The following is a 24,158-nucleotide window of genomic DNA, read 5'->3' as shown; positions in this document are numbered from 1 at the left end:
AGGGAGGGACAGGTGTTGGTTCTGTCTAGTGTGAGCATCCCTGCAGGCATTGTCCTGGGGAAGGAAGCATTGCTGTTTTGTAGGAGTCCCCTGATTTTTCACTTGACTCTCACCCCTTGCTGTCTGAATTTTGGGCTACAAGCAATGTGTTTTCTTCATTTTAATTAATACCTCCCATTTAAAATACACTCATTCTCTTTATCAAGCCTAGGTATTGTGTTTCTGTTGATTTTCTGTTATTTTCTGGTGGCTACTGTGTTGACTTGCATAGGTAATAATCAGCACTCTCTCCTCTTCCATGGAAGTTTGTGTCCTGGGGCAACCTCAGGTGGCCAAGCCTGGGCTGCCAGGCCATGGGCTGCAGGCATTTGTGTCCCTGTGTCAGTCCAGCTGTGAGTAAGAGAAATCCTGGCGTGGGCTGCGCTGTGGTGAGAGCCCCAACCTGTTTGCACAGTTCTCAAAGTTCTCAATGAGCTCTCTGATTTATTACATTTCAGAAAGCAAAGAAATTACACGTTTTCTGCTTGATAGTAAGCTAATTTGATGTGTTCTTGTGATAAAGGAACTCCCTTGGCCAAGGCTCTGTTTCGTTAGGGTTACAGTGCTTTTGGGGCCAAAGTAGTCAGACTGCAATGCAATACAGCTCAGCCTGGCAGATTCTTGGCAGTCGGCACCCACCTTTATGAGACTTCATTGTGTGGACATCAATGTCTCCTCAACTGCTCTCAGGCAGCAAGTTAGTGGCCATGCATTTTTCTTCACAGTGTTCCTTAGGCATTTTCCCATTCAGAAAAATCGTGCAAGGGCTTTGGCTGATTGCTAGTGCTCACTCCTGCAGGGCCATCTAAACAAAACACACATCTCGTATGTCTCCTGGTGGCTATTCTTATTCATGTCCAGTGATTTTTAATAACCAAAGAGGTCGTCAGTCACTGAAATAAGTATTCTGGAGGAAAGGTGAGCGTAGTAATGCTGAAATGGAAGGTGTGAAGCTCGAGGTTGAGCAGCCCCACTGTTCACACTGCCTACTGGAGGCTTTCTTTCAACGCTGAGAGCTTTTAAGAATAATGTAACTAAAATTCTTGAGTTTTTCCACCAAAGATTGTCCTCTTGAAGGAAGTCAGCCCCTGTCCTATAGCAGGGAGGATTCATCACTCTGTGTTTTCTGTTTGTTTGTCAGAGTGTTTATTGGTACAGCCTTGCCTTCCACCGTTCAACATTCAGCCCGCTTTTAATTCTTGCTGAGCTCTTAGTTTCAACATCGCCTTGTGGCAACGCGTTCGATGGTAAGCGCCGAGGCTTTGGGCACAGAGAGTTCTTTTATCGGTTGTGAACACACCGCCTTCAATTTCAGTGCATTTCCTCAGGTTCCTATGAGACAAGACGAGGCACATCCTCGAACTATTCCTTTATTTGCTGTTCATGTTCTCCTTCAGGTAACCAAGCCAATCTGTCCGGTAGCTCCTAATACAGAAACTCGTAAAAACCTGTCCCCCTAATTGCCCAAATGCAACTTGATTGGTTTTCAGCAGGCAGACAAACACAGTGCTATATGTTTCCAGAATTTGTGGAATTTGCCAGCATTCGGACAGCCCACGGTGGTCACCTTGCTGCTGTCAGGCAGCAAATAGCGCAGCTCTCAGAGCAGAGGAACGGGTCGAAGTTGCCGATTCCAGTCATTATTCGCCTCGCTCCTGCTCCCACGGCTGGCATCCTGCTGCTGGCCTCTTCACCCAAGTGTGCCGAGGGAAGAAAGCTGCTTCTATTCTGCTTTAAAACTGTGGGTAAACAGCAGCAAATGGGTGAAGAATGGGCTCTGTCTTAAGTAGGTTGTTTTTCGTGTAGTTCTGCTGAGGTAAATGGGGAGATGGGGAGCTTTCTGTGTTTAACATGACACCATGGCACACACTATATGCAGTGCAAATAAAATTTAAAAACAATTACTGCTTGAGACGGCATGCAAAGTGTTTTTTGTGAACCTGTTATTTCTTGCCAGACCAAATGGGCTGGTAGGGGATGCTGATAGAAAGCCTTTATTATGTATCTGCTGTAGGTTGTAATTCATTTTTGCACAACGGTTAAATACGTTTACATGTGAGGATTCTTTTTTAAGTATGAATCTATTGGCTTATCTTGACAGATTTACGACAATATATCGTGTAGAGGAGTTACTGTGTTCATCCATTTGCACTGCAGACCCATCCTGTCCCTGCATGTTGCTACTTTTTCTTCTCTTTAAGTGGTACTCACGGTGTTTTGTAGCACTTTAGTCTCTGTTTTCTTAGCGATGTACAGTTTCACTATGTTAATCCATATTTGGTTTATCTAGAGACTGGCTGCCCAAAAGGCTTTAAAATAATGGATCTAATGGCACATATACGTCCCAATCGCCTGCTGATGGCAAGGGTGTGTTAGAAGTATTTTCAGCAGGAAAGAAAGGGGAAAAAAAAGCAGTTTGCTCTTTGAAATTGGTTCAGAACAGGCATTTGTCAAAATGCTCCTTATTTAAATATTGAACAAATAATTAGCTTGCAATTCAAACAAAAATCCATTTGTAAATCCCAAAGAAAGTGAAGGAAAAGATATTTTATAAAGCCTGCCTGGAGGCTGTGCAATGTGAAAATAAGGCAGTCCCTTGCATTGTTCTCCAAAAAACAGCAACATACACGCATGCTTGTAATTCTTGAGCGTTGAAGGTGAAAATTGGCTCAAGTTGTTCCTGAATAACAGTCATGAAAATACTGTTAGAATGTGTGTGATGAACCATGGGAGGAAATAAAGTTGGAGCAGGGAGGGGGGGCTGGTTTTTTGTGGTTGTTTGGTTGTTTGGTTGTTTTGTCTTTCAGCTGTTATTAAAATCCTGGCTTCCTAGGACAGCAGCACCAAACTTTATGCTGCAGCCTTGCCTGAGCTCTGTGCGGGAGATGCCCCAGCCAGATGCACAGCGCAGGAGCTGGTGGAGTTTCTGGTGTCCGAGGGCAGAGTTTGGTTCCTGGGCTGTCCTGATGGCTGAGGAGGGGTCTGGGGGATGACAGGTGAAGGGAAGAGAGGAGCAGGCATCCCTCAGCGCTCCAGCCAAACAGTCAGATCAGAAAATGGCGTGGAGAGAACCCCCTTCATTTCCTAGCAGAAGGATAGAAGCAGAGTGCATCGGTTGGAAAACAGGAGGAGGAGAGGAAAAAGAGAAAATAAATGAGCTAAACCTTGTCGGCTCTGGCCTCGGAGCATATGTAGTGAGCAAGCACAACACCGAGGGCTGTGCTGGGTGCTTACACGGGGCTGTGCCGTGCTTACGGCTCCCTTCGGTTCTGGCTCGGCGTTCCTTCCTGTGCGCTGTGAGCACACGGGGCTGCAGCACTGAGCAGTGCGGTCCGAGGCCGCGCTCAGAAGTCAGCGCTGAGCTGCGGGGTAAAATGCAGAGCCGTAATCAGCACGAAAGAGAATAAATAGCTCTGCTTGATAGTTAACCAGGTGAGGTTAAACACGATGAGATGAATTCGGGCCTTTTCAGTGAGCTGACAGTCTTCATTTTGAGCTACGGTGTAAAGTGCTTTATCCCGAGGTGAGGTATTGTGGCAGAAGCTCACTCTGCCTCCTTCCCCTGGCCGTGCTGGAATACAGCCTCCTTTCTCTGCCGCTAACAAGGCTGCTTCACCACCACAGCCCACTCTAAGTAATTAAATCAATCCTTTGTACTTACCGTATTCTCCTCTAGTGACGGTACTAGATCTGATTATATGCTTCATGCATATTCAAAGTACGGCACTGACAGCTCTTTAATGAGCTCTTACTTAATCAGCGCGAACAATGTTCATCTTGTTCTTTTTTTCCTCATACATTAGAGCTAGGAACAGTTGGGGAAAAAATGAAACATCCAGCATTCATTTGAAAAATATATTGTACTTTGAAAAGTGTCTAAGCTGGGGAAGTTGCATTCTGCCCTTTAAAAGTCTGATGGACAAATTGGATTACTAGTATTGGATTAAATAACAAATGGTGAGAGGAGAAATGAGAAAAGCTCGCTGTGATCACAGGCTTTAATATTTTTTGTTACTTATAAAGCTGAAGGGGTCTTTAACCAGTTATTAAAGTCAGGATTAATTTGTAATGGTCCAACTTACTAGCTTTAAAAGGGTTTTGTTGTTGTTGTTGTTTATCCAAAACAGTGGTGCAGTGCGTGTACTATGGGAGGAAATGCAAGTTTAAGATCTGTGGGCGAGAGATAGATTCTCATCCCTGCCCTGGCGCAGATAAGGGGTTTGCATGCGCGGTATCGATCCGTTCTCAAACACGTTTCCCGCTTCATTTAAATAATCTGTACAGTGGGTTGGTTTTTTCAGAGCCCGGCACAGATATTACTCCCGTTTTAATTTTCAGACCTTTGCAGAGAGGGAACGAAACCCTTGTTTCACACTCGGAAAGCAGCCACGAATGCGAGCAGCGCGGCAGTGGGGTGCTGAGCCCGGGGAGAGCAGCGAGAGGCTCGGTGCATTTTGTTCAGGCACTGCCAACGTGGTTTCAGCTCGCAGGGCTGCTGGTCGAAGGAGCACTTGGTTTTTCTTGGCCGAAAGTGTTTCCACCAAAGGAAAAAAAAAAAAAAAAAAGCAAATTAGCACATGGCACCGGATGTGCTGAGAAGAGTTATTTAAAAATTATATGTCCGATGGCTCGTCTTTTATTTTGCTTGCCTGGGAAGAATCCGTTTCAGCCCCGTGCACAAGAATTTAAAAGCTCGTAGTCAACAAATAAAATATCACCATCTAGCGCTATTAATATTGCACACATGTGTCATTTTGCTGATCAAAAAGGCCTTCACCGGGGTACAATTGGCCTTTTTCCAAATGGCAAGCTTTTTCTCAGCTTTTTCTTTTTTCTTCTTTCTTCTTTTGTTGCTGCCCGGGGATTTGTGCCTATCGCAGCCGCTATCACATGACTGGTGTCAGGGCATCACATGGTCCGAAGTGAATACAAAAACAGCTACCAAAAAGATTAAAAATTCGGTAAAACAATACAGACTTTGTTAACTCTCTTTAAACCAGCCCAGCCGGAGCACGTTCTGCGGTGTCAGCACAGGAACACCGAAATAACACCCTTGGGAGCGCTGACCTGCGGCTTCCCTCCTTGTGCACCGCTGCCAACTCTGTCTGGGGGGGACACAGTAAGGGAAAGAAGTTCCTATCTCAGGTTTAGGCACTCACCCTGTGGTTGCTCATCATGAAATTAGTGCCAGAAGTTGACCAGCGTGTTCCTAGGGCTACGTATTTGTGGTTGTGAGAACTTTTGTTCGCTCGCTGCGTGGCAATCCCGGAGCTGGCAGAAGCAATCCTTCCCTCTTCCTTGCCACCCCCAAATAAATGAGGGCTGCTGGGTGCATTGCCACTGCCAATTGTCACCGCTCCTAACTGCAGACCCCATTAGTGGGCCCGATCCAGCAGTACCTTTGATCTGTAACGTAGCAGCAAACTCTACCCATGAGTCTTAATCCTCTTCGGGGCAGTGCAGAACTGCTGAATATCATCGTCAATGCCGTACAAACGTGGCGTGATTTTTTCTACGCAAAACCAGCAGCAAAGGTCCTGGGGGAGAGCAGCTGTGCAGCAAGGCACACACCCCAGGAGCAGCCACCCAGCGGCAGTGCCCTGCTGCTGCTTCCTGCTCCTTCCCTTGCACCAGTGCCCTCAGATGGCACATTCAGGGCCCTTGAGGTGCTGCATGCCTCTCCCAGTGTGCCACGATGGCTTGCGATCCTGGCTGTACTGGGCTTGCCTGATGGTCCTGCCCACCACAGTGGCTTTGGGTGCAGCAGGATTATTTTTTTCATTGTGAACATAGCGATGATATAGTTTACTTCAGAAGTAGACTTAAAAATATACGATGAAAAGTGTCTGCTATCAAAGTTCTATTTATGAAGCTAACAGCTTTGGACTTCAGGACTCCTATAGTGCAGTGCTGTGATAGTTGTACCACTGGGACTCTGCCTTGTGATGCTGTGTGATAGGGGAGGTGGATCCTCCGACAGCTGAACTGAAATACACGGCTTAACTTGTGCAATGCCACCCAAGTAAAGGAGCACTTTCTATTGCAGGAAGAAACACGGAAGAAGAGGAAGCTATGATGCAGGAGTGGTTCATGCTGGTTAACAAGAAGAACGCCTTGATAAGACGGATGAACCAGCTTTCCCTCCTGTAAGTACAGATGGACACACATAAGTCCAGAAGGCCGATTTACCTGAATATTTACACAGCAGACAGGTGCAAAACTTTTTTGCTCTCTTCCCATCAGATTTCAGTATGTTTTCTCAAGAACGAGGAACGCAGGCGATCTGCGCAGCACATCGGGGAACTTGTTTTCCTCATATTTCAGAGCTGACAATGCAGAGCGTGCAATGACACGAGATTAACCAGAGCTGTGAAAAAATATGAAACACGAGGCGTAGGTACATTTCCAAAGGCCCTACAGTAGAATCAGGTTACATTTCAGAAGCGGGCGGGTGGCTCCGCGCCGTGCCCTGGCTGAAGGAAGCTTTTCCCAGCAGGAAGAGGCAGTGCTGGGTGCAGCTCTGCTCCCTGCAGCTCAGCTCCTGCGGTGTGCCACCTAGCGTGCTGCCGTGCACAGGAGATTCCACCTCCAGACATCCAGCTTTTGTAATCCAGGGTCTAATTTTCATTATTCATTAGGGCAAAATATATATAGGATAATACTGCCAGTGTTATCTCAGCGAATACGCCGATGCTGGAATCTGTTCATTAGATCCGGGGGAATGTTTTACATTTAGGACATTCCAACAACAGCAGCTCTGAGGATGGATGTGAAGTAACTGTTTCCCTCAGTACAACAGAGGACATTAAAGGCCCTGTTACCCATCATGCAGGGTTTTAAGTTTGTATATCACTTCTTTGGAGTAGCTTAAACTTTCAGAGAAAAGTCGGTCGCCAGTCCTAAAATCAATGCAAGTTAAAGGTTCTTTTAAGTGTTTAATGATTTAGTAATTAACATATTGATGAACTTTTGCTACTCGCCTAGGGAAAAAGAGCACGACCTGGAGCGGCGCTACGAGCTGCTGAACCGGGAGCTGCGCGCCATGCTGGCTATCGAAGGTAAGCATTGGCTGTGCTGCTGGTAATGGCACGCAGTGGGTGCACCAGGCGTTGGTGCCATGTGCAAGGTTCAGTCAGGAAAAATAAAAATACGGGGCACAAAGTGTGGTATCCTTGGCATACGTGTAGGTGAAAGCACTAAAGAGGTGAAGGGTTGGTTTTGGAGCAGCGACGCGCTGCTTCTGGCCGCAGAGACCGGACGGGGCGACCTGCTGGAGGGAGCTCTGCTTTCTGCCCTGCGGGTGGGTCTCACACCAGCACCTTGCTGGGAAAAAGGGCCTCCTTTTCGTGGCAAAGCGGTGATTTGCTAAGCAAAGACTTGGTTGGGGCGACACTGGGATCAGGGCAGTCCCACACACCCATTTTCTCCGTTCTCTGCACTCCCCGTGCTCAAGTCACCTCACCTGAATGAGGCCCAGGGGCAGATTGACACGCGGGATCAGGGAAACAGCTCAAACTTTCCACAGGGCTTTGGAGTGAATTGTACAATAATCCTAGGGATGATTCATAATAAAAAATAAACATCCAGATAGCTTAACCCACTGCCTGCATTATTTTCTTATTTAAATATCTTAAGTGTTTTATAATGCTGTGCCGCTTATAGCTCTCAGTCACAAATGCTGTCGTATAGTTCAAAGCTGTTTGCTTAAAAGTTAATCCTTTGGGCTCTGCAAAATGGACCTTTTGTCTGATCAATGCAAATTGATTTTGCTATTCGGTATTGACCTCTTAACCCATTGACTGTCCATGGTAATTTCTTTCTTCACCTGATAAGGTACCTGATCCATAATAAATCGATTCTAATTAGTTTGGAGACTTCACTGGCAGCGTAAGTTTGGAGCAGGAAAGCAGCAGGTTGCAGGTAGCTTTTCCTATCTGTCCATCTGTGGTTGTGTTTCTGCATAAGGCTGCCTGCACCGTATCCTTGGGTAAACTTGGGTCAGGAATGTACACACAGCTTGCTGCAGAGACAGCCGGATTAGCAGGGAATTATACTACTGCAATAGTCAGTACGTGGAACGCTCTAAAACCAAGAAGGACGTGAGAGATGCTGTGCTTCATACCTTAAATCTAAATGCTCAGTGGCCTCACCCATGTATTTCTGTCTGGTAATGGCAGAGCAGCCCTATGCTGCTCACACTGACTGGGACAATATCTGTCTTCTTTACATTTCTTTTCTGCAAGTTCAGAGCACGATGCTGAAACCCAGCAAGGTTTCTTTTTTTTTCTTTTTTTTTAATTTTCTTTTTTTTTTTTTTTTCTTTTTTTTTTTTTTATTTCCCACTATTGATGACAGGGTAAATGGGCTTAGGGAATAAACGGAGGTGCGCTGGAAAATTTGGTTATTATTTTTATTTATGCAACAAAGTCTGTGCATTTTGCACCATAAAAGAAATTGTTATCCCATCAGAAGTTTCGGCAGCGCTCTGCTTCTACCTCAAAGCCTACAGAAGGAGAAACCCTCCTAAGAAAATGACAGCAAAATCCCAAAGAGGAAGCAAAACGCAGCCCAGGGCCGACCGGGCCGTGTGTCTCAAAGAGAGGGTTGTGAGGCAGAACGCCGACCCGGGTTGGAAAGTAAAAAATAAATCAAAAGAACTTCTTGAGAGATGGCGATTGCTGCTGGGGTGAATCGCTGTAACTTCCACGCGTGCTGCTGATGTGTCCCCCAGGCAGTTCACCCCGCTGCTTACGGCAGGGAAGGCTGCGGGCAGAGCCGGCTGCGGGATGGGGCTGCGGGGTGCGCGAGCGGCTGCAGCGCTGCTATGAAACAGGAGAGCGCCAAACAAAAGCTGGACTTTTTATCCACCTCCTTGAGCTGCAGAGATGGGAAGGGGAGCAGAGAGCAGCTCGCTGCTGCCCGGCAGCTCGGCAACACGCTGCTGCCCACGCGGGGCCGGGGACGTGGGACCATCCTTCTGCACCGCACGGCCCCAGTGCCGTCTCCACCCCGTTTCCCTTCTTTCTTTTCCTTCCTTAATTCAAGATTTAATGCCTTCTTAGGAGAGATAAGTTCGTTTTTGCACACCTTGGGAGGGGGGTGTTCGTTTTCTGCCCAAGAAATGGATCTTCTTTAGGGTTTTGTACATCTTGATTTATTCCTGGCTTCCAGTTTGAAGTGGGTGCTCTTCTAAAAGGATTTATGCATAGGTTCACTATTTTTGTAGTTATGGTTTATATGATAAGCTTTTTATATTTAAAATCAATATGTAATCCTGTGGAGGAGCTTATCCTCTAAAACCCCATTTGTAAATCTATTTTAGCTTTGTTACACCGCACAGCCCGGTATCCCATAGATTGATTAGGCGCAGCACAGAATCCTATCAAACGGGCTGCTCTGATGATGATGCAAACTCTTTCAGGATTGCTAGTTGACTGGAACCACAGATAAGGGCTGCCTGCCATCCCCCAACGCGCTCCTTACAAAACTCCCGTTAATTTCCATCAAAGTGCCCAGCTTCGTTTTTGCGGCACCGGGGCTGCGGGTTTTCCCGCAAGAACTTTTGCCCGCTTCCATTAAAGCATTTCTATGGGAACCGGCCGCCCGTTTGCCCCAAGTAATTATATCACTGTGAGCAGCGGGGAGAAAAAAGGCAACGCGAAGTCAGCGAAGAACTGAAAGCGTTTCTCCTCCAATGCGAGTTTCACAAACTCCGTCACTGCAGCCCACGCGGTGCTCTCAGCACTGAGTGCGGAGCTGGCCCTGGGGCTTCGTCCGTGGCTGCATGGGGCTCAGCCCTTCCAGCGCCAAAGGCCCCCGGGCACAGCACATGGGGGCCTGCCTGGCACCCCGACACTGCAAGGAGGGACCCCAAGGGGCTGCTGGCGGGGCGCTGTTGGGCAAAGCCAGCTTGCGGAGAGCTCCAATAGGGGATGTGATCTTACAGCTCCGCGCCGGCCCCTCTCTTTGCCACTCACTACCCGAGTGGGGGACAGATGGGTCTTCCTTTTGCGGGAAACGAAGTAAAAGCGGCGCACCGCACGTCTTATCCGCCGGGGATGGGCGGACGCAGAGAGCACGGGACAAATCGTTGCGTTCCGTTGATGCGGTGTCGCTGAGCCCACGGGGCAACGAGAAGGGCAGCTCGTAGAGGGGACCGAGCAGGAAAAAAAGTAGGGCCGAGCGAGGCCGACGCTGAAATGTTCGCCCGATGTTCGCCGTTTGCAAAGCCGTAACTGCGGCTGAAAATGGGGAGCTGAGGAGGAACGGGAAAAAAAAAAAAAAAAAAGGAAAAAAGAAAATACGTTGCGAACAGCTCAGGCGGAGTCGCGCCGGTACCACGCGGGGTGCGCTGCCCCCGGGCGTCGCTCCGCGCTGCGCCCCATTTTCAGCGCTCGTCGCGCCCGTCCCGAGGCGGCCCCCCCGAGTCCCGCGCAGGGAAAAGCGGGGAGCGCCAGTGCGGCTTTTTCCCTTTTTTTCCCCTGCTTTCACCCCCTCCGCCCCCCCCCCTTTTTTTTTTTTTCTTCGGAGCGGTGTCCCCCTCCTTCCCCTCCCCCCCCCGCCGCCTCCCTCCCCATTGTTTACCTTCCTAATGAGGGAGGCGGGGATGGCCGCGCGGTGAGTGACAGCGGCAGCCCCGGGGCACGGCCGGGACGGGAACGGCGAACGGCTGCGGAGCCCCTTCGGGGGGAACGCTCCGGGTGCGGAGTCCCGCGGGGAACAGAAATCACGGCGCTAATCGCTAAAAGTCGTTACAAGAACGAAAAGGCGAGGCGGGCGGCGGCGGGCTGTGCCGGGCGGGGTGGCGGAGGGGCTGCGGGCTTTGCCCAGTAGGGCAGAGCCGGGACGGGCTGTGCCGCATCGGGTCGGGCTGCGCCCCGCCGTGCCGTGACCGTGTCCGTCCCGCCCCGCAGACTGGCAGAAGACGGAGGCGCAGAAGCGGAGGGAGCAGCTGCTGCTGGACGAGCTGGTGCTGCTGGTGAACAAGCGGGACGCGCTGGTGCGGGACCTGGACGCGCAGGAGAAGCAGTAAGTGAGAGGCGGGGGGGGCCGGGCTCCGTGCCCCCGCTCACCTCCGGGTGTCCCCGCAGGGCCGAGGAGGAGGACGAGCACCTGGAGCGGACCCTGGAGCAAAACAAAGGCAAGATGGCCAAGCGGGAGGAGAAGTGCGTCCTGCAGTGAGCGGCGGCCCCGTCCTGCGCTGCCGAAACGCCGACGAGAGGCTGCAAAGAAAGAAAGAGGAAAAAAAAAAAAAAGAAAAAAGAAAAAAAATGTTTTGCAAAAAAATCAAATCAAATCAACCGCCCCCAACACACACACACACACACTCTCTCTCCCCCAACCCTCCCATTCCCTCGGGCCGGAGCCGGCGGGTCCCGTCCGGAGCTCCGCGCAACCCCGGGTTCTTGCTGTAGGGTTAGAGGGGCCCGAGGATACAACACCGAACCCACTGAGAAGGCCCTCCCGGCCCGCCACCCCCCGCTGTCCCCGGGCCGTATTTATTGCGCCGGGCCCCGCGGAGCCCCCTTTTATTTATTACAATGCCGAGAGACGGAGAGAGCGTTTTCAATAAAAGCCGAATCTTTCTTACCGGACCGAGCGCCTCCTGTGTGCTGCCGGGGAGGGAGAGGGACAGCCCGGAGAGGGGGGGGAAAGTTTGGTCGGTCGGGTCCGACCCGATCGCGGGGCGGGGAAACTTCGGCGGGGCCCGAAGCGGCGGGGGGGGACCGGGGGGAGCCGGGCAGGGAGCGCCGAGCGGCCTTCCTCTTCCTCGTCGTCGTCGCCGTCGCCGTCGGGCTTCGCGTGTTCCCGCCGAGGAACCGGGGAAGAAGGGGGAAAAAGAGAGAAATAAAGAAAAAAAAGAAAGGGGGGGGGGGGGGGGAAGTCAAGGGGAGTGAAAGCCCCGCGGTGCGGTGCGGTGCGCGGTGCTGCGCGCGGTGCGCTCGCGTTCAGCTGTAGCACGGACGGGCGGCGCGTTGGGACGCGCACACCGCCGCTCAGTGCTCCCGGCCCCGCGCCGCGCCTGTCCCCTCGGGTTTCTCTTCTTTTTCTTAAGAAACCCACAAAGTTTGGGGCCCTCCGGGGCTGCAACTCCCCCCCACCCCCGCCCCGCTTCCTCTCCTAGGGAACCGCCGCGTCCCGTCGCCCGCAGGGCAGCGCGGTGCGGGAGCGGCGCGGGGCAGCGGAAAGGGGAAGGGGCCGGGAGCGGTGCGCGGGGCATCGCGGAGCGGTGCGGAGCGGCGCGGGGCGGGCGGGGGGGGCCCGGGGCCGCGCTGCCATTGCCCGGGCGGCTGTCAGTCAGGCGGGGAGCGGCCGCGGATTGGCGCCGGGCTGGTTACGCACGGGCTTTGCGCGCACATACAAGGGTAGGGCGGCGCGGAGGCGATCAAACCTCATCAGGGCCGCGGCTCCATCGCCCCGACAGCGCGGGCCGGCGGCAAGGTAACGCGGGGCGCCCGGCCGGGCTGCGCGCCCCCACCGCCCCCTCCCGGGGGGGCCCCGCTCCGCTCCGCCCCGCGCTCCGCGGCCGCGCAGGGGGGGCCCGGCCCGACCCGGCCGGGGGGGTCCCGGCCACGCCGCCCCCCGTTCCTCCCCTCCCCCCTCGCGGCCCGGAACTCCGCGCCCGGTGCCGGTGCCGCTCCGCGCTCCCCTTCTTCCCTCCTTCTTTGCAACTCTCGTCCATTTCTAATTAAAACGTCCCCGTCCGCTCGCTTTTAAATTAATTAGACTTCCCTCCTCCGGTCCCTCCTTTTGATTCCTAATCCAATTATCTTTTTAAATAATTGCTTTATCTCTCCCCATCGCCGGGCGACGGTGCCTCTCGGCGCTCGTCCGCAACTCGCCTTCGTTTCGAAAAAGAATAATTATTTAAAAAAGAAAGAAAAAAAGAAAGAAAGAAAAACAGAAAGAAAGAAAGAAAAGCTCCAACCACGAAGTTGCGGCGCGCTGACCCCACTCTCTCCCCGCAGGACCGGGCCGACCCCGCTCCGCTCCGCCACCGCCGCCCGAGGACCGCGCGTCGGCGCCGCGGGACGGACCGAACAGTGCGCGGCGGCGGCGCGGCTCTGCCCCTCGTCCGGGGGCTCTTTTTGTTGCGTTCGTTTTTGGGGGCTTTTTTTTTTTTCCCCTCTTTTTCCTCTTTTTTTTTTTTTTAATTATTTCTACTGCGACTTTTTTTGTTTTTGTTATTATTTTTATTTTTAATTTTTTTTTACTTTCCTGCGGGACGTCGGAGGAAACCCGCCCGGCTGTTAGCATGATGTCTTACCTCAAGCAGCCCCCGTACGGCATGAACGGGCTGGGGCTGCCGGGCCCGGCCATGGACCTGCTGCACCCCTCCGTCGGGTACCCGGGTGAGTCCCAAACGCGACCCCCCTCCTCCTCTCCCCCCCCCCCCCCCCCACGCCCGGATTTCGTTTGCTCCCACGGGGAATTTTAAGGAGAATTTAAAAAGAAAAAAAAAAAGAAAAAAATTAAAGTAAAAGAAGGGGAAGGAGGAGGGTAGGTGGAAAAGTGGTTTATTTCCCTACAACGAAATCTCCATGGATCTCCCACCGTGGCCGGGCCTGATCCTTCCCAAGTGCTTCTCTGCTCACCCTGTCTGCAGTGGGATAGGGTCTGGCCCCGCACGGCAGTGCCATGGGACCAAGGGGTTCCATAATGTGGGGTCCACAGAGTGGGGGGGAGGGGAGGGGAGTTCTCTGAGGACACCCCACCGCGGGGTGCTGGAGCCGCACAGTGCCATAGTGACGGTGCCTGCCTGCAGCCACCCCGAGGAAGCAGCGCCGGGAGCGCACCACCTTCACCCGCTCACAGCTGGACGTGCTGGAGGCCCTGTTTGCCAAGACTCGCTACCCCGACATCTTCATGCGGGAGGAGGTGGCCCTGAAGATCAATCTGCCCGAGTCCCGAGTGCAGGTACTGCCGGGATGGGGGCACTCGGCATGGTCAGCCACGCTTAGCCGGTCTCCCTGGGGGGTGCGTGGGCTGTGCTGCTCAGGGGAAGGGGCTTTTGTTTATATTCTGTTAATTTGTAATTTTTTTCTATCTTATTTAATTTGTATTCCCCCATCCACCTGCCCTGTGGGGTTAACAGCCCCTGTGCTGCCTTGCTGTGCAGCAGCGGCCCCGGAGTGCTGCCTGTGGGGTGGGTGTGCGGGTGCTGGCCCCTTCCCCGCGGTCATTTGTTGAGGGGTCTTGAGCTCGGTGGGCTCCCTTGGCCTCAAGCCCCAGTGACCCCAGTGCAGCAGGACGGGACGCCCTACTCCTCGCTGAGGGCATTTGGGGTGATGCTGTCGGGGTGCGGGCAGGGCTCCGTGGGTGTAATGGCGGGGTGTGGGTGCGGGTGAGGCCGCCCGGCTGCTGGAGGACACGCAGGGCCCCCGGCTCCTCTTCCCGCCACTCATTGCCCCGTTTCCCCCAGGTCTGGTTCAAGAACCGCCGCGCCAAGTGCCGGCAGCAGCAGCAGAGCGGCGGTGGAGCCAAGAGCCGCCCGGCCAAGAAGAAGTCGTCACCAGCCCGTGAGAGCTCAGGCTCGGAGAGCAGCGGGCAGTTCACGCCGCCGGCGGCCGCCTCCAGCTCCTCTGCCTCCTCCTCCTCCTCCAGCTCAGCCTCCTCGGGGGCAGCAGCAGCAGCCGGGGCTGCCCCTGCCTCCTTGGGCACGACGGCCTCGTCCATCTGGAGCCCGGCTTCCATCTCTCCTGGTGCAGCCCCGGCGGGGGTGACGGTGCCCGAGCCCCTGCCGCCCGCCGGCGCATCCTGCATGCAGCGCGCGGGGCCCGCAGCCTCCGCCAGCTACCCCGTGTCCTACGGCCAGGGCGGCGGGTACGGGCAGGGCTACCCCGCACCGCCCTCCTCGTCCTACTTCGGGGGAGTGGATTGCAGCTCCTACCTGGCCCCCATGCACTCCCACCACCATCCCCACCAGCTCAGCCCCATGGGGCCCTCCTCGGTGCCGGGCCACCACCACCACCACCCTCTGAGCCAGAGCTCGGGCCACCACCACCACCACCACCACCATCACCACCAGGGCTACGGCGGCACCGCGCTGCCGTTCAACTCCTCCGACTGCCTGGACTACAAGGAGCCGGCCGCCGCCGCCTCCTGGAAGCTCAACTTCAACTCCCCCGACTGCCTCGACTACAAGGACCAGGCCTCCTGGCGCTTCCAGGTCTTGTGAGGGCCCGGCCCCACGCCGACCCCCACCCCAGGCCTCCTCCCCGCTTCGGCAGCGGCCCCGTCTGTCCTGACTGATATTTATTTGCGTCCCGCGCCCCTCCGGCCGGGTTATTATAATTATTATTTTTTTAAACGGAACGGAAGAGGACTTGGAACACAAAAACCCAAAGGCTCCCTGCTCCTTGGCCACGCTCCGGGGATGGATGAGCACCGGCTCCAGCCCAGCGCTGCAGCCATTCCCTTCAGCTGATGCTCCTGGGCTGCCGTCGATGGCGATGAGCCCAACGCGAAAATGCAACTTTAAAATTTCCTTCTTTTTTTTTTTTTTTTTCCTAAAATTTTATTTTTATTTCTCAGTTTTTCTCCCCTGCCGGGGCCACCTCTCACCACCTCCGTCCGTCCGTCTGTCCGCGAGGGGCCGGTGGGGCCGGAGAGGAGGAGGAGGAAGAGGAGGGGAGGGAAGGGCTGCTCGGCCAACCCGCAGACCAAAAAACAAAAAGCTTTTTGAAAAAATTAAAAAAAAATAATAAAAAGGAAAGAAAAACAGGAAAAAAAAAGTTTTGGGTGCTTTTTGGTATTTTTTTTTGTTTTTACTTTTTTTTGGGGGGGGGTTGGGAGTGGCAGGGAGCTGCGCTCCTTTGGGGTGAATGTGGGGAGGGGGAGGTGGTTTCCTGCCATCTCCCGTGGCCCCGTAGATCCCTCAGCCTCGCAGTGCCCACTCGCAGACCCCAAATCGAATCCCGTGCTCACTCTCCATGCTCTCTCCGGGGGCTCCCAGCAGGACAGGCTGTACGGGGACACCTCTCTGCGGGTGCAGGCTCCAGGCTGCTTTTAATTAACGCTGCTAATTGGTTTCCTGACCGGGCTGCACCACGTTTCCCCGTGCGGGGTGGGCAAGCACTTCCCAAAAGGGCTGAAACCCCACTGATGCAGCGCTATGCGCTGGGACCCAGGGTAGTTCTGTGCTGAGAGGGGATGCATGGCTCACCCCGGACGGACAGACAGCACGGTGGGCACACAGAGGGATGCTCGGCACCGCGACATCAGCCGCGCTGCCGGCGTTTCCCTGTACCCGCTGCCGGCTGCGACTCGGTGGGAAGGGGAGGGGGATTATTTCTCATGGCAATTTCCACCCTCAAATCCCCATTTATTTTCCAGCCTTGGTCTTGTCTCGGCTCCCACTGCAGCCGAGAGCCCGGCGTGCCCCCAATGTGGGGGGAGCAGAGCACTGGGGTGCTACAGGTGCTTTGGGAAGAGCTGGAGCACTGTTGGGTCGCCCACCCCAGGGCATACAGGTGGAATTGCCACCGCCGGGAGATGCGGGCAGCGAGCATCCCGTGCCACCTGCTGTAGATAGAACAGCATTTACGAGCGGCGTCGGGTTTCTATGCCGGCATATGCTCGTCCCAGCGCCGGTGCCCCAGCAGCCCTTCTTTACGCAGGGAACAGTTGACCCAGCGCCCACCGGGCGCAGTGCCGTGCAGGCAGCGGTGAGCCGCTCTCGGCAGCTCCGGTCATTGTATTGCAGCGGGCGAGAGAGGAGCCCCGTCGCTGCCCTCCACCTTATCCCGTCGCCGCTAATTCGGGCACAAGAGCAGCAGTAACCGCATGTAAAATCCCACATGGGTCTGAGCCCCGGCAGGGAAGTGCCAGCGCCGCTCCTGGTGCAACGCCGTTATCTCGGTCGGGCATCAAAAGCTTTCGGAGTTCGCAGGGGACAGCAGTCCCCGCTCCTCCAGGATGGGACTTTTGCAAGAAAACCATCAGAGGATTTTATGGGGGGAGGTGGAGGAAAAAAAAAAAAAAAAAAAGTGAGATTTTAGGAAACGGCGCTTTGCATCTTATGTACATTTCTAGTATCACTTCCTGTATATTTTTAAGCCGAAATCCTCTTAGCATGCAAAGTAAATAGATTATGATATAGCGAAGGATTAGGAATCCCTGTCTGGTGTCGGATTAATCCCTCACACAGACCATCACTCGCGCTGACAGAATCGTGGCTGCTGTTCAGCACACAGCTCTGCGTTCCACGCTGTCCCCGCCGTCCCTGCGCGCCGCCCCACAGCCGGGCTTGAGGCTCTGGGGGAGAACTGCTGGCCGACAGCAAGCACACATCTTTTATTGTGGTCCATACAGGTATTTCGCTCACAAATCGCTTCAGATTTAATAAAAATAAAAAATAAAAACGTTTACAGCTCATCTTCCTTTTCAGGACAGAAAAAACAGTTTTAAGACGATGGTGAGGGGATGGAGGGGGAAGGGAGCCCTGGAACCCGCCCTTACAGCCCTAAACCCGGCGATGCCGCAGGGCTCGCTGCCCTCGGCGCGGTGCGAGGGGCTGATTGGGATCGGGGCTCCGATGGAACGGTGCTTAAGAGACTCCGCGTCTTATTTTAAAGGCAAAATAATGGTTATTCAGCTGAGATGATATAGCGAGATATGAAAATGGAGAGCATTCTTAGAAAAACGCCGCCGACTGCGAAAGGCACAGAGGTATCCTGAGTGGAGATGTTATCTGCCTCTATCTCAATGGAACGGTTCTCAGAGCCTGAAGTGGAAATTCAAATCTGCTTCCGAGCACAGATTGCTAAAATATATAATATAGGAGCGCTTCTCCGGAGGAGTTTATGGCTGTGCCCGGTGCAACCAGCCCACGTAGTCAGCAGGGAGCTGCAATTACTCCATTTGTTAATGTCAGTGAGTGGCACGGGGACAATGTCACCAAGATGTACTCTGTAAGCACATATGGGGCACGGGCATGCTTGCCATCATAGGTCTTCTTGTCTGCCTGGAGCTGTGCCTGGTGGGCTCTCCATGGACGCCACGGAGTGGGTCACACCAGCCCCAGGTGCACGACTTGGAGAGAGCCTCTGCCCCTCGGCCCCTGCAGGGAGAAAATCAGGACAGCGTGGATGGGGACCTCGCCCTGGTGCTCCCACTGCCACCCGCCCAGGGACAGGGGACAGCCCTGACCTGGCAGCATGGTGCAGGTCATGGCTCCTCACCTGCTCCCCTCTCCCACCCCTCCAGTCCTGGCTGGAGGGTGGAACTTTATATTTTTGTTAACATTTTCATTAAAACATTCCGCCAGCACCTCATGGCCGAGCTAACGTCAGCGGGGAGCCAGCCAGGTTGTCAGAGTGGTGTGGGGATGGCATTTTGCATTCCTAATACGATGCAAATAGCATTGGAGACAGAATATGTGCATGTTACCTCCTCTTTCTGCGCTGTGCCAGTGCACAATGGAAAACTGAGCCCTCTGTTTTTGTACAGGACATGACAATGCGCACCGCAAAGAGAGGGCATTTCATAACACGGGCTAGCGTGCCTGCGAAATGCATGAAATACTTGGAAAGAGCTGCAGCCCAGTGAGTCATTGCTTTCTTTTGAGTTACACAGAGCTGCTGGCTCCCCATGATGCAAGCAGAACCAGGTGTGGAGCTGAACACCCAGGGAAATGTCTGCCTACCCCATCCCAAAGCATTTGGCTCTGCCCACAGGGTGGAAGCAGCCTCCCAGTGTGGAGCAAAGCCACTCTTGTTTGGGATCTGAGGCTGCTGGGTAGGTCCTCACTTCTCCAGGCTCAGGGGCCTGCATGCCCCAGGTTTTATGACTTGTGCTCTGTCTGAAGAGAAGCATTCAACTCCCACCAGCTGAGCACTGTGGACCTACCAGCTTGTGTGTCTTTTGCATACACTCTTTTAAAAAACTTATTTGCAAACCTATCTGGCCTCAGCAAGGCAGAGCTGGTGGTGCGGGTGGGAAGGCTGTGATGTGGCGTTGAGCCCAAAGGGGTGTTTGATGCAAACCAAAGGATGAGGAGCGATCACGGCTGGAGCTCCCTTCTGACATGTGCACCTTTCCCAAAGCAGCACCCAGCAATAAAAGGAGCCATCCTCATCTGATGAGAGTGGGATTTTGTAGCACAGGAAGAGGGATGCCCAGGCAGCGGTGGGGCTGATGTCCCTGGAGGTGTTCGAGGAACATGGAGATGCAATGCTGAGGGACATGGTCAGCGGGCATGGCAGGGACGGGTTGGGGTTGGACTTGCTGATCTTAGAAGTCTTTTCCAACCGTAGTGATTCTATGAACGGGGAGCTGATATCGCAGCAGTCACCGTGAGCAGCTCCTCACCAGGGAAGAGAAGCATGAACAGAAGAGCATGCCCCTGTGCCCTTGAGCTCAGTTCATGGAGCTCTGTGTGTCAATGGGATGGTCCCACCGCTCAGCCTCCTCAGGCCTACTCCCTTTATTTTCTTGCTGTATTAGCAGAAAACAGGAGAAACCTCATCAGGAGGTTGGCAGCCTGCTCCCCAGGGCCTCCACTTGTTCTGCCAGGAGTTTCCTGAAGGCCAGTGGAAATAGGGAAGGAGGAGAGTTGGATGGGATACCACCACAGACCCAGGGTCTGTGCAGGCTGAGGTTGCCTGACCCCAGACCAAAACATGGTTCCCATTTGGCCCCATAGGCAGTGCTCCTTTTGACTGGAAATGCCTCCCTCAGATAGCATTGTGCAAAACCTTTCTGGCTGACGGGGATTCAGCTGAGTGATGGTATATTACAATAATCTTTACAGTCACCAGGCACGTTGCCTTCAGCACCTCAAGTTCCTGTAAATAAGCAAGATTCACCTCCAACATGGAAGCAACGAAGCAGTTGAGATCCATGTTTTCCAGAGATACTGAGGCTGGTAAGCAGGGTGCTGGGCGGCTTGGTCTGACTCCTCTGAGGCTGGGTGCTGCTCCACAGAGGCTCTGACCTAAATAGCTTGCTCAAGATGCTCAGCATGTGGAGTAACGCATGCAGGGAGGGACCTCTGGGATCACCTAGCCCAGCTCTGTGCTCAGAGCAAGGAGATGGGACCAAACACAAACTGCAAGCTGGGACCACCCTCACCCATCACCTCATGTGTGCCCCTGCCCCAGCATGATCACGCCTCTGAGCTGTGTGCTGGAGGGCCATGGTTATTCTCAAGGAAATCAATCTCATCTGACTGCCCGAGCACCGGGCAGCTTAGCTTCCCGTCCCCAAGGCTGCCTTCTCATAGCTGAGAGCATGGCAGGCGAGGAGCATTGGGCCCACATCGGTGCATTTCCCACTGGAGACTCCAGGCTTCTTGTGCTGGGTCACTTCAGCATTTCACCACTGCAGAGGTGCACACAACAGATCCTCTCCTTCACAGTCACAGAGATCGTCCCGCAGTACTGACTGTGCAAGGGCTGGGCCTTAGGCGTGCTCCCCTCAGTGGCACTGAGGCTGGCACGGTGAGGGCTCCCTCTGAGGCAATGCACGGGCTGTGGTGGTGAAGGGATGGGGAGCAGGAGGGTGCAGGACTCAGGACCTTGGGGACATGGAGACGGATGCTCTAGTACCGCTTCATGAGGGGCAGCACAGGTCTGGCCCTAAAATGCCAAGTCCAGCACTCTGCCAGGAACCAGAGCTACTGCCGAGCATGGATTTGGGATGAATGTTGGATGGGCAGAATGAATGGAAGCGCTCAGGGTGGGTAACCAGAAAGGAGGGTACAGGGGGCCAGTGTCTACATCAGCCTCCAGAACAGATTTCCAAGCACCATCACAGGTCAGGACAACCTAGCAGCACCGACCTAACATCATGTGGATGGCTCTTCTGCCCCAAAGCAGAGCACACAAAGGGCTCCTTCACCCTCAGCACATCTCGCCTACCCACAGCTCCACACTGCTCACAGCTGCTGTCTTTGAGCTCATTACACAATGCAAGGTCTTTTTCTTGCTGTTCCTCTCTCAACACAACCTGTTCATCTACACAGCCATGGTGACAATCCAACTAACTTTTGGGTTGATTAATTGCTCACATGGGGTGAGGAGCATCCTCCGCCCAGCTCAGGAAGAACACAGATCCAACTAACGTCCCCACCCCATCCCTGCAACCCCATCTCACTCCACATTGCATCCTCAGGCCACCAGAGGGGACAGCCCACCACCTTGGTCCCAACATAGTGAACCCAGTCACCCGCTGCCAGCTGCCCCCATCCTCCACCTGGCCTGAACACTGCAGAGGTGGGGCAGGCATGTGTTCTCCAGCACTTCGGGACTGGTAGAACAGCTCTTAGAGCACGATTTCACTTGGCACAGCTTTGCAGTGAAAGAAAGAAAGAAGTGTCATCCCGCTTCGCTGGAAGGTTGAAGCATTTCTTTTCTTTTTTTTTTTCTTTTTTTTTTTTTTTTTAAATGAACTGTTTGTACTGTGGCCAAACACTGAGTACTTTGGCCTCAAAAATAAGAGTTTCAACAAGAACTGTAATCGGGAGGAGGGTAAAATAGAGAAAGCCTTCTGCTTCTACTCATGCTGCTGCCACGCAGATTGTATTTTATGTATTTTTTTCCCCCTGTAAACTAAAACTGGAGGAGCACTTTAGTGCAGCACGCTGCTGACTCATCAGCTGATGTATGTGCTCTATTGGCACCAACACTGAGCCGCCCAAGCTGGCATCAGCCCAGGTCAGGTCCTTACACACAATGGGTGGCTGCTATGCTTGGGGATGAGGCACAGTCCTGTCCCCTCCCCCCCCCCCCCCCCCCACTTGTGCAGCTCCTGACCATGCAACAAGTACCCACACTGCCACAGAGTAAAAGGACTGAGGCTGGTTGGAGGAGAAGGGCTAGGCCACTTTTTTTTTTTGGCAGCACCTTGCAGTTAAATCAGCTTCAAGTGATCATGAAAACCCAGGATAGGATTTCACTCCTCTCTACAGCAGTCTTGCTGCTTGTAAGCACCAATGGAAGTGCCAGCTAACTCACTGAGATGAACGTGGATTGAGGACAGTAAGGCCTTTCTTGTGTTCTATTCAGCAGCCAGTAGATGACGACCATTTTTGACTGTCATGCACTCAATCCGCCACAGTCCTGTCCTGACCATGCAGTATGCAGAGCCCTCCTACCGATCCCAGCAAGAGCCTGCAGGCAGGCAGCTTGCAGGAGCAGGCTTGGGGAGTTTCAGGAAGTTGCAAAAATAAAAGTAAATAACAACAAGCAGAAATTAAAAATAAATAAATCATGTGTGCGTTACCTGTTCTGTAGGAACTGCTCTCAAATTTCCTTTAAAAAAAAAAAAACAAACCAACAACACAGAAGATCACCATGTTATTTACATTCCATTGAACTCGTTGAAAAACCCAAATAAACAAGGGTACAGCATTAGGTAACTCTTTCCCTTTTTTTTTTTATAGGACACAGCTATTTTATATCCTGTTATTCAATGGCTCAATTAAAATATTTAATACATTGCTCCTGCAGGTTCATACATGTAGGACAGATTTATTTCTTCAAACTCTACGCCAGGTTAAAGCAACAGTGATTTGCGCACACAGGGCAGATTGGAGACGTGGGGCAGCAATGGGACCGGGTTCTCACGTTGTCCCCGCTCCATAGGTGCTGCTGGCAGTGGGATGCTCACTGTGCAGTCCCTGGGGAGCTGTGGGGTGCCTTGTGAGGGCTGTGCTGTTGGAGGTGCTGGGGGGTGAGGCTTCATGTTACAGCTTGAGCAGAATTACCAGCCGCACACGTCAGAGAGAAGTCCTGCTGCAGGCAATAAGTGCCTCGCTTGGTGCCAGCTGGGGTGGCCTCTGGTCTCTCCAGGCAGGGCATTCTGGCTGAGGGGAGGGAGCCTAGAGGAAAGTAGGGGACTGGCTCCCTTCTTACAGCCCCATTGTACAGGCAAGGGGCACCCAGCAAGACAGAGGGCAAAAAATCCCCTCTCCCTGCACAGCTGACATTGGAGGAAGACGTTCACTAGTGTCCTGCTGGAGCACTCCTCCATTACACTGCCAGGCTACTTTGGATCTGGCCTTGGAGGACCTGGACAGCCATATGCATTTGCTGCAGAACTGCCGCAGAAGCAGTGTGAACTACTGCCTTGCTAGCTTAAAGCTGCTGGGGGACCTGGCCATTGCACGCCCAGAGCAACACCAGAACTAACAGACACCTTGCTTGTCTTCTGACTGTGTCAAATCAGGAACAGCACTGCAGGATCAGGAGCTTCACAAGATCAGGAGACTGACTTTATGACCTGAGAGCAGGCGCTAGGAACTCTAGCTGGCACCTGCTGCAGAAGTCCCTCTTCCTGCTCTGCAAAAGAAGCTCAAGGCTTATTTAACTCCTAAACTCAAACTCTTTGTCCAGATGCCAATCACTGTTACTCTTTTATCTCCATTCAGCTGCATTACACTCAGAAGCAACCTGGCTGCTTACCTTCCTGGTGCCCAGAAGAGGGTTTCTCCATCAGGGAGGTGACACCTGCTCCAGGCTCCCCATCACTGGACTTCACCAGTCCACAGCAAGTGGGCCTTAAAAAGAAAGCAGATGTGATAGGAGGGGAGGGAGCAAAGGAGGTACTGCAGAGCAGGTCTTATCAAAGCATACAAATATCTAATGGGTGGATGGGGCCAGGCTCTTTTCAGCAGCAATCAGAGACAGGACAAGGGACAACGGGCACAAACTGAAAAAGTTTGTTTTTCCCAATGCCTTTTTTCCCCTCTGTACAATCAACAAATACACAGTTAGTAGAGTGGCATAGTTAGGATGGTATTTTACAGGTTTTATAATTAGAAAGGCTATTGCAATGGAAAGAGATAATCAAAATAAATGAAATGCTTACCCGTATCCTAGACACAGCAAAAAAAAAAAACAAAAAACAAACAAACAACAAAAAAAAAAAACACAACAACAACAACTCCAAAGGAAGCAATCTCCAGAAAGAGATCCTTCCCTAGTGGCAGTCAGCCCTTAAATGGAGTCTAGGAGAGGTGTAGCCAGGCTCCACCCCTTTTGGTCACACAGCTGAATTGCCTTCACCTGTGCTCCCAGGGCTGACTCAGTGCTTTACCCAGGTGGTCAATCAGTGCTTCAGGCCGTGATTCAACAGTTCCCATACACCCTCCTACCAGTGGAGAGATGGCTATGCAA

The 24,158-nt window shown here is 53.1% G+C and overlaps 3 protein-coding genes and 1 long non-coding RNA gene across 17 annotated transcripts in view; 2 read left to right on the top strand and 2 right to left on the bottom strand.

Moving 5' to 3' along the window:
* EHBP1 (EH domain binding protein 1) overlaps positions 1-11,633 on the top strand; it is a 195,268-nt gene extending 183,635 nt beyond the window's left edge. For all 12 annotated transcript variants that reach the window (XM_085218795.1, XM_085218798.1, XM_085218804.1 and 9 more), the window contains 4 exons: positions 6,086-6,185; positions 7,024-7,097; positions 10,953-11,067; positions 11,130-11,633. In XM_085218795.1, coding sequence (XP_085074921.1) covers positions 6,086-6,185; positions 7,024-7,097; positions 10,953-11,067; positions 11,130-11,220 — 380 coding nt within the window. In that variant the 3' untranslated portion in view covers positions 11,221-11,633. The remainder of the gene's footprint in view (positions 1-6,085; positions 6,186-7,023; positions 7,098-10,952; positions 11,068-11,129) is intronic.
* LOC146544858 (uncharacterized) lies at positions 8,436-10,953 on the bottom strand. The gene is made up of 2 exons (XR_014881839.1): positions 10,624-10,953; positions 8,436-10,294 (listed from the first exon to the last, which is right to left on the bottom strand). It is a non-coding gene; the product is annotated as an uncharacterized LOC146544858 (long non-coding RNA).
* Positions 11,634-13,256: 1,623 nt separating the features above from the next.
* On the top strand, positions 13,257-15,783 carry OTX1 (orthodenticle homeobox 1). The gene is made up of 3 exons (XM_085218811.1): positions 13,257-13,391; positions 13,805-13,956; positions 14,462-15,783. Exons 1-3 carry the CDS (start codon positions 13,295-13,297, stop codon positions 15,215-15,217), a joined length of 1,005 nt encoding a protein of 334 aa, XP_085074937.1. The 5' UTR covers positions 13,257-13,294; the 3' UTR covers positions 15,218-15,783.
* Positions 15,784-17,310: 1,527 nt separating this feature from the next.
* WDPCP (WD repeat containing planar cell polarity effector) overlaps positions 17,311-24,158 on the bottom strand; it is a 138,831-nt gene continuing 131,983 nt past the window's right edge. For all 3 annotated transcript variants that reach the window (XM_085218808.1, XM_085218807.1, XM_085218810.1), the window contains 3 exons: positions 23,445-23,539; positions 22,264-22,292; positions 17,311-18,100 (listed from right to left, as the gene is read on the bottom strand). In XM_085218808.1, the coding sequence (XP_085074934.1) occupies positions 18,050-18,100; positions 22,264-22,292; positions 23,445-23,539 (175 nt within the window). In that variant the 3' untranslated portion in view covers positions 17,311-18,049. The remainder of the gene's footprint in view (positions 18,101-22,263; positions 22,293-23,444; positions 23,540-24,158) is intronic.

The sequence above is a fragment of the Meleagris gallopavo genome, chromosome 2 (genome assembly GCF_905368555.1).
Source record: "Meleagris gallopavo chromosome 2, MGAL_WU_HG_1.1, whole genome shotgun sequence".
Lineage (NCBI taxonomy): Eukaryota > Metazoa > Chordata > Aves > Galliformes > Phasianidae > Meleagris > Meleagris gallopavo.
This window is presented reverse-complemented; position numbering and strand designations above follow the sequence as displayed.